Genomic DNA, 9846 nt, shown 5'->3' with positions numbered 1-9846 from the left:
CTCAACCTGCTGAAGTAGCTGGGATGTTACAATGAATGTCCTACTCCAGGAACGTGTGTGCTAAAGCAAATTTGTTCATTTGCGTAATCAGATTACACAATATGATGTGGAGGGTAAAGAAACTTGTCCCAGTGCATTAATGACATGACCTGTGTCCCAACCAGACAAAGGGCCTCTTGTTGAAGCTGGTAACTTGGTGTCAAATGTGTTCAGTCAGCATAGCAGTGGCATTCAGAGTACTGGGCTATTACAACTGCTGTTATTTAGATGCCTATTCAGCAAAATCTTTATAACCAGTTTTTTTTAAAAAATATATATACACACTCATATACACAATTAAAAATAATTTGAACAAATATCAGCGATGTAGTTGGATTTTGTTTGATTTCATTTGTTGTAACAAAAGCTAACCCTGCCCTAACCCTGACTTTAATGTTCTTATATTTGTATACTAATAGAATTGTCCTTTGTTCAATAGAAATAGAAGAAAAGGGACACCAACATGGTATCACACTTGAAAACTTGTAACACTTAATTCATATGAAAAGTTACAAGGTTAACCACAAATTTAACTAAATCCAATCCAATCCAATTCATAAGATCATATTCAGGACCAAAGCAATCTATGAGACAACTGTATGGGAAATCATAAATATGGTACCCTCATAAGGAAATCCTACACCATGCCACTCTGACCTCAAGCAATCATTATGATGTTTCTCATTTTGAGCACTATGCCATATACACTATATGGCTAAAAGTTTGGGGACACCTGACCATCACACCCATATGAGGTTCTTCCCCAAACTGTTGCCACAAAGTTGGAAGCACACAATTGTAAAGGATGTTTTTGCATGCTGTAACATTACAATTTCCCTTTACTAGAACTAAGAGGCCTAAACATGTTCCAGCATGACAATGCTCCTGTGCACAAAGTATTTGGGATGAACTGTAATGCCAAATGCACCCCAGGCCTCCTCGCCCAACATCAGACCTCACTAATGCTCTTGTGGCTGAATGAGCAAATCCCAACAGCCACATTCCAATATCTAGTGGAAAGCCTTCCCAGAAGAGTGGAGGTTATCATAACACCAAATGGGGTCTAAATCTGGAATGGGATGTACAAGAAGCACATATAGGTGTGATGGCCAGGTGTCCACAAACTTTTGTCCGTATAGTGTGTAGCTTTAACAGTCAAGAATTAATAGTGTAAAATAGCACTTTTTGCATGCAATATTTGCGTTTTTCTATGAAACTGTACTGCTGTTCATTATTTTTGCTGTCCATTACATGGATGCTTTAAGATTCCATTAAGATATATGTATAGGTATCTTCCTATACACATAATAAACACATTACTATGGGACATAATGGGATAGTGGAGAAACACTACTGTGTTGCTAGCAGACATCTTGTCACGACCCATCACCAGATGGTAACAAGGACTGATCCAATCTTTCTGACTAATACTTCTCACTATAGCTCTGATCTGGCAATAATTATGCTCTTTCATCGATTTGAACTGTGAAACATTATTCACTAGATGGCTTTTTTATGTGGTTGCGTATTTCTCAAGTCATTTCTTGTTTGGTTATGAGCGTGTTTTGATACTTGCCCACATATCGAGTGACAGATATCTCGCACAGTGGGGCATTAGTAGTTGCGGTCATCACTTCTCACAATAGAGTGACTAACAGGCACAGTGTGTCAGTGTGAATCTGTACTTTGGGGTTTGGATTGTTTTCAGTTAACTCTTTCCTAGTCAGGCCGTAATCATTTTAACCACAGAAAGATAATAAAACAATTATCTTAGGTCATATCCATTTATAAGTCCAATTGCTGAAATAATTTAAGAAAATATGGTAAACAAAAGCCATGCAATGGTCACATAAAGCATGGCATAAAATAAGACTTGCAGATGTAAACAATGCCAACAATGAGACATGCTGATTTCAAGTTATTACACTTTCTACAAGGGTGATACACTTAAGGATATGCCTTTGGGGCCTGCGAAAGTGAATGCAGTGGTACCATTTAAAGTATATATCTGGACCTTAAGAACCACTGTTGTACCTTTGAGGATGTATTTACATTGTTTGTAACTTAGGAAACAAAACTTTGTTTGTACACGATGCTACTTTTTTCTTAAAGTACATATTAACAAAGTGTTCTCATCTTTCTCATCCTTTGATCAAGGGCCTTCAGATATTATTCTGTGGTTATTTTTTTCTCCCCACTGCTGACAGTTGCCCAAACCTCAAAAGCCTTTGGAAAAAACAAGCATGTCCTTAAATTACATCGCATCCTCATGAAACATCTTATATAAACACCTGTGGGGAAAAAACATAGGTAAATTAATATGTGGTATTTTGGACTTTTCAAGTATTCATAAGGTATGAAGATAAGCAGTAAGTGCAGGTTTAGGCCCGCAAGATTGACAAGGCTGGAAGCAGGGTTACGCAAGGTAAAGTGGAGACAAGTATCTGAAGGTAGCTATATAAAATATTCATATGCACTAACATGATTTCCTTTTTTTTTGCAATGACACGCACAGTAATAACTTTGATTGAATGCACAGAGGTAACTAACATCCATAGGGATATAAGGCATATATGTAACTAATATGGATGCTGCATGCCTGTGAGCTGACCTCTTGACCTTGCGAAAATGAGTCTCTTAAAGATTAACAGCAAATGTTCTCTAGCCTTTACCCTCCCCTGAGGGAGGCCAGGTCACTGCCTGCATAAAATGTTCAGTATTAAACCAAAAATGCACACCACTTAAGATTTGCACTTTGTTTTTTTGTGTAGCTGTTTCAAAATATATAAGGCCTTTAAAGAATTCTTGTTTGTTTGATTTCAAAGAACAATTTTGCAGGCAAGGCTGCATAAAAAGTGAGACAAGATCCTTTTGAAGCTTCCACTGACTTTACTTAAAAAAGAGACTTTTTGGTACAAAGCATCTACATACATAAGCAGTACAAATAAAACCATTGTGTAACACATATCTACCAGTTATAAATGTGTGCTATCATTGGGACCATTTATATGTTTATTTCAAAATAAATAATGCCTTTTTACAGTGCCATTACTATCTGAACCAAGAAACACGCTTGGCGGCTCATTTTTTGCAAGAAAACTGCTCATATGGACTACTCATAAGGTCAATGACATGATGTCCCTGGAGACCAATTACATATACATATTCAAGTATTTCATTTCAAGCAAAAGCACTGGAATACTACTCTTGTACACTGAAAATATGCAAGAAGACATTATTGCTGTTTTCCCTTTGAAATGATTGTTCCATTATTTTGTACTGTATATATGCATTAAAGACAGGGAAGTGTGGATAAAATGACAAAGATTTAGACTGGAAAGAGGAATATTAATATTATGGTACAAGTATGTGGCGTTTTAAAACTGCTCTTGCTCAAAGTTCAATCTTGGCTTGGTCACAAATGTCCTCAATGGCGGTATTCCCTGTTGTTCCCTTCATCTTATTGTAGAAGATATCTCATGACACCACCTTGGACTTTACCTTCATTCTCCACAGCCCATGTAATGGATCTTAGAGCACAGTTCAGGTCACTTTAGCTCATCCCCAATCAAACCACTCTTGATTCACCTCTCTTACAATGTCTTACTTTTCCTAAAACGGAAAGTTTAACATGATGACAAGAGTAGGTTGCTTTGAGCCTCTTCTTTGAGTTTATTCCCAAAAAGGTAGCACCATAATATTATCATATGGAGCAGTTCATTAAAAAAAATAGTGCCATTAATATCGTCCGTGGCATTGTGCAATCTGCCGATGTTTTTTCTTCATTATTGCACCACAGGGGGTAGGGTGAATGAAGGTGCATATAAAGCAGATATCATTTTAATTAAAAAAAAAAATGCTCCCAATATTGTAATTTTAGAATCGCAGGTGCAAATGAGACAGAGTCACTCCGTCTCAGGGATGGGATATTGTGGAATGAAGACTGTCATACTCACTGCTATACACACTCCATTGGTAATTCATTGGGAATGATTCTGGCTGTGCACCCTGTGAATCAGAGACTTCATTAATCTCTTCTGTCGCCTGATCCATCACTCTTACGTTCAGCTCTATCACTAAAGTCTCATCGGCTGGGTAAGGCAGGAGATAACACAGAATGTTCATATCTGTATTTGTAAAGGATGCTCGATGACAGGATTCATTAAAAAAGCCTCTCTTGATCAAGGTCAAGGCTAATAATCCCTTTAAATCTCGGCAGTTTTTGCTTCACTTATGGACAGCGAGGCTCTGGAGGCGTGGGGGATTTGAGGGCTTCTGTTGGACACAGTCATCAGGGGCCGGTGAAAGTCGGGCTGCTCCTGGTCTTGGATTTTCTCTGCAAGCCTCTTGAACTTTCTGGAGCGGAGGATGGGAGGGATTCCTCTCCTCAGCCTTTGAGCAGCTGTCCGTTGCCACAGCTCATATCTGGAAAACCTCACATTAAGAGGCTTCCTTGTGCTATCCTGCAAAACAAAATGAATTTATCAACTTGAGGGACCAGCCTCATGAAATGCAGTAACTCTAGAAGATGGATATGCTTCTTTATTTCACATTTCCCCCATATCCTCTGTTTGCTATCTCACTTCCTGAATTAGTTCACCATTACAGTTAAAGTTCCATTAGCAATAATTGATTTTTAGCTTTAGACTAGAGTAGGTTTAGCTCAAATGTGGCATTTAGCATTTCATAATGCTGCTCTTATGATGATCCATGTCTCATTGCTATTCGTTCTATTCTCCACTACTGCAGGATTAAAGAACAGCTCTCCTATTTGCGATTTGCGTCGAGAGTGTGACTTTGTACACATACTCAGTGTCAATGTTCTGTTCTTAAATGCAGCCCAATTGTTGTTCTGCTGGTTATCTTGTTTTTGTTGTTTTGAAATTCAAGCCTTGGCCAGCCAGCTGGCCTACAGTCTTGCCAGCGCTTAACATATTTTCATGCCAAGACCACATGGCGTAGCCACGCACCAGAATGTGGCGCGGCACTTGTTTTGGTGTTTTGAATAATGACATCATTCCAAGTGTGGTCCAATAGCATTGTGTTACTATGTGTTTGTCGAGCTGTCTTTCTCCATGTAGCCAGTATATTTTCTTTAAACCTGTCAACCGTTTTCATTATCTCTGCTGTTTTTCCACATTACTCAGCTGTTTTAGATGGAACATATGCTTGACACTGATGTTCCATTGATAAAAACGTCCTGTGTGTGTTGGCTCAGCAGAATCAGCAGAATGGCTGTAGATTGGAGGAGATAGGCTACTGTACATACCTTGTGAAGAGTTTGTAACACTGGGACGACCTGCAGCGTAGTGGTGTCTCTCTCAGACTTTGCAGGCTTTGCACAATACTGCTCGAGGAGATGCAAATCACAGCTCCGAAAACAGCATTCCTCCACTATTCCTCGGTGAGGACGGCGGCCATTTGATCTGTACGGCCGGCCTAGGGAAAGAAACGGAGCAAAATCATTAACACCATGTGAATTTGTCTTCTAATTATTGCACTGTTTGCACCTTTTGTAGTGTACTGAGAATTGTCATGTATATTGCACTGCTGTCCTGCAGATACAGTAATTTACTTCAGTCTGTGTGAATGGAGTAACAGTAAAAACTAACTTCATCTGGTGCACAAGTACACTTCCTAGATCACTCCTCAAAATGATGCTTATTGGCATTTGCAAAACAATATAGGGAAAAACATTATTATTATTATTATTATTAGTAGTAGTAGTCTGCACTGTCTAAGTACACAATAGTTTCCACATTAAATGGAAATCAAATTAGGCATGTGAATGAGAGGGTTCGTTTTTACATTGTCTATTTATTCTTTTTAGATTTTTAAAATGTTGTAAATTAACAAGTGCAAATAATGAAGGAGTTTTAAAATTCAACATTTCAGCTTTAAAGGTTTAGAGAGACTAGTATATAATGAGATGTATAATGGCCACTCCATTTTTGTTCACTGTGTTTATTATTATCAGTAGTAGTAGTAGTAGTAGTAGTTGTGTAACATGTAACGTGTAATATTCGTATAACAGTCATAGAAGTACCTCTTTAAAAGTCTAGGTAGATAACAGTTTCCACAAAAAAACTGACATGTAAATGTCCAAGCCACAAAAATCTTTTAACCTTGTCCTTTGTCTATTGAACAGAGATAAGAGGTAAAGAGTAAGAGGGGGAAGTCCACTGTCAGTTCATAGAAATCAGATGAGAGGTGGGAGTGGAAGCTAATCTAATTTGATCTTTCGTATCAAATGCCATCAGACAGTCCAAAGTTAAAAGACGCAAAGAAGCAGACACGTCCTGTAATAAGCATGCATGAAAAACTAAGAGTAGCCATGAAATAACTATGAGTATCTGCATGAAAATTCTGTCTTGATGTGATACAGTTTAATGTAGATCATTTTGAAAGTTATGAATAAATCAGGTAAATTAAAGGTGTGGGCACTGTGTATTATGAGAACCTTCCGGCTTATATACAAATAACATTAGATGGCATCAGACAGGTAACCCACACTACTACATTTGTTTCAATGTGCAGTAGAGAGATGAAACTCCATTAGGCATTTAAAAGGCATGGTCTGGACAATTGCATCTACTTAATGCAGAGGAGATGACTGCTTTAGTGTCCTGTGTGAAGCTGTAGTGGCCAGTTCGAACCTGTTAGCACTCAGCATGCACCATGGGAAGTGTTATTAAAAAACTTACTGAAATAAAAGCCTCTGTCTCCACACACGAACTGCAGAGTGTCCACTAGCTCCCCACCGCAGAGCGTCTCTGCCGAGACTTGAGATGAATACAGTGACAATGCCACCGTGAAAAGCAAAAGTCTACAGGAAGAAGTCATCTGGAAAAGGAAAAAAAAAAAATATATATATATATATATATATATAAATCACTGCTGCGTTATCCAGATAGACTATGCGGACAGACTGGGTCAGAAAGCAAAGACGCATTTTAAATATCATTCCAAGCATCTGTTCGAGTCAAAGCAGTAGACAACTGGGCTATGTGATGAAATCCCCCGTGTTAACACCCACGTGTTTATGTAAGTCCAGCTGGACACAAATGAACATTGAAGGAGTTCATTCAACACTGTAAGAGTTAATTAACCACTGGAGATTTTTACTCTGCATCTCCAAAAACAAGCATGTCGACCTGTCTATACAAACAGGTAGTATAAATCATTTAAAGGCTATTTGTTCCATAATTAAAGACAAAAGCTTCTATAAGCACATAAAATCTGTGGTTATAATATAGTCAAAGAACTTAATTTTATTATTATAAGAGTTAATTCAGCTCTGTAATCTACAACACTGCAGACTGTATCTCTAACATCTATGTGCCAGTGATGCTTGATGTCTTTTCAGGTAACAGGATTGATTTAAGCCCTATCTGACTAGTATTAAAATAAGTCATGGTATTGAAATATATCATGAAATAACACACACACACACACACACACACAAAACAAACAAGCAAACATGAAAGAGTTTGCTGTGCTCTTACCATTGTTGTGTGTCTCTCGGCTCTTCTGCAAGATCTGCACACTGAATGATCTGCTCTGACTTTCTGCTCCTCCATCGCCTTTATCCTGCATAAGAAAGTGTCCTCTCAGGCTTTAGTTTCCACGCTGCTGCATTAGTGTGAGGATGAGGAGGAGAAGGATGAGGATGAGGGTGATGATGAGGATGATTACGATGGTGATGCTCGAGCTTGTTACTCGAAGTTCACAGGACAAAGTCGGGGGCGGATTGGTAGCGAGAGGCATTTTATACATGCCCCCACCCCTCCTCCCCTATCTGCCCCCGAGCAGGGTTGCCAGATTCACCGATCAACCCTTTGCAACCCCGCCCAATTCAGTGGAAACCAACCCTAAGCTCTTACACTGCAAAATTAGTGTTAAGTCATGATCAAGTCCCTCGTTGCGTATAGCAGCTATCGTGTATAAACAACAAACCGAAATTTCTACACACTGAAGCAGACTTATTGTTAAAATATGATTGAAGGATTGACTTGAATAGGATCAATCTGGCAACTTTTTACCCCGAGCTGGTCCCGTGCGCATGTGTGAGGCGCGAGACAGGACAACCGAGCTCGAACCAGAGAGAACTTGAGAAGTCACGTTATAACAGTCTCTGACCTGACATCTGTCAGATTTTGTAGCATATGAGATGAATGCAACTTCAGACTCCATCTTAAACACCTATAATGATGAATTAACTCATATTGTCGAATTAACTCTATAGTGATTAATTAATTCTTGGTATAGATGTGATGATTTAACACTTTGAGATAACATGTACAGTGCTGAATCAACATTTACTTTACATATGGATTTATTTACATGAGATTTTTCCAGGCAATTGATTTCAAGAAAGCATGAACAATTAACAAATCAGTTTGACATTCTTTCTAAAGATAACCTGCACAGGAAACCTTGCTTTACTGGACACCGGAATAAGTGTTAAGTGCTGTGTGTGTGTGTGTGTGTGTGTGGTGCTTGCACCCTGCTTTCATATGCATGCACAGCCTTAGTAGACAAGACAACTGTACATCAGGTAACCGTGTGCATTCTTAGTCAAATAGGCTTTCTGCTTTAAAATGGCCTACCTTTTGGCAAGAGGTCAGTGAAAGGAATTTTAATTGAGGGTAGACCACATTCTTGCTTCTCACCATAACAAAAGCAGGGGGTTTGGGGGACGCATTCCAGTGTATGCAAACACACAAGAGTGAGAATTCACCTTCACCAGAGACAAACACTGAGTGACTGATGGTGTGGATGGGATGGTGCACCTCGGTGTACCTGCACCCAGCAAAAAAGAAAAAAAGCCCTAGTTTTGAATTAACATCTACTAAGGGTCATAAGTCCAAGCAGACACAAAAGAACACTGGAAGTACGTGTTAATTCTATGCTGTGAGACTTAATTCAATGTTGTAGCTGTTAATTCAGCACTGTGGATTTAATGTAGTCCAAAGTGGCCTGGATGGCAGCCTATAGTCAGCCTGGTCTGGTTTTAACACCCCGTTATACTTGTAGTGTGAACAAGGGACTTTTCCCAAATTACTTAAAAAAAAAAAATCATGGTATTTTAAAAGCAGACAGCGTTCAGATTACAAAGTCACATATAAAATGGCTGAGACATGTTTTTTTCTAGTGGAAATTCTGTAATTAACTGAATTCATGGTTTTGCTTGTAATTGTACATTTAAGATTAAATTTGAAATTTGATATTATAAAATGAGCAGGGGATGTGTCTCAACATGCCCTGGCTGAAGACATTCTCAGAACCACTATTTTCCTGCTAGATGGAGCTAGAGCATGTGTATCCTCCCCCTAGTGCACTCCCTCAGGCCTGACGGTTGCAGCCAAAGTGCACAGGCCTACAGACGAGTGACAGAAAAAACCTGAATAAATGAATGGAGAAACATGAGTGCAGATTATGTTTACTAGCATGTTTGGTCTCCACTTGTTTTCTTAGAGAGAAATGTCACTGCAAATCAATAGAAAGTTCTTCTAATTGATCACATTTATCCTATGATGAAACATTTCTACCCTGATGGGAGTGGTTTCTTCCAGGATGACAATATCCCCATCCACAGGGCGTGAGGCCTCACTGAATGACTTGATGAAGATGAAATGATGTAAATCTATGGCCTTCATCACCAAATCTCAATTCAACTGAACACCTATGAGAGATCTTGGACCTACGTTCTCCAACAGCGTTATCAAAACACCATTTGAGGGAATAACTTTTGAAAGAACGATATTCATCCCTCCAGTACAGTTCCACAAAATTGATGCCAAGGTG

General features: G+C 38.9%; 1 protein-coding gene across 1 annotated transcript; it reads right to left on the bottom strand.

Annotated features, from left to right (window-relative positions):
• Positions 1-2908: 2908 nt before the first annotated feature.
• Positions 2909-7790, bottom strand: igf2a (insulin-like growth factor 2a). Its single transcript, XM_026937691.3, has 4 exons — positions 7545-7790; positions 6744-6882; positions 5309-5478; positions 2909-4502 (listed from the first exon to the last, which is right to left on the bottom strand). Exons 1-4 carry the CDS (start codon positions 7617-7619, stop codon positions 4245-4247), a joined length of 642 nt encoding a protein of 213 aa, XP_026793492.1. The 5' UTR covers positions 7620-7790; the 3' UTR covers positions 2909-4244.
• Positions 7791-9846: the final 2056 nt, after the last annotated feature.

This window comes from Pangasianodon hypophthalmus, chromosome 25 (genome assembly GCF_027358585.1).
Source record: "Pangasianodon hypophthalmus isolate fPanHyp1 chromosome 25, fPanHyp1.pri, whole genome shotgun sequence".
NCBI lineage: Eukaryota > Metazoa > Chordata > Actinopteri > Siluriformes > Pangasiidae > Pangasianodon > Pangasianodon hypophthalmus.
Note: the sequence above shows the minus strand (reverse complement) of the source record. Positions and strands in the feature narration are given on the sequence as shown.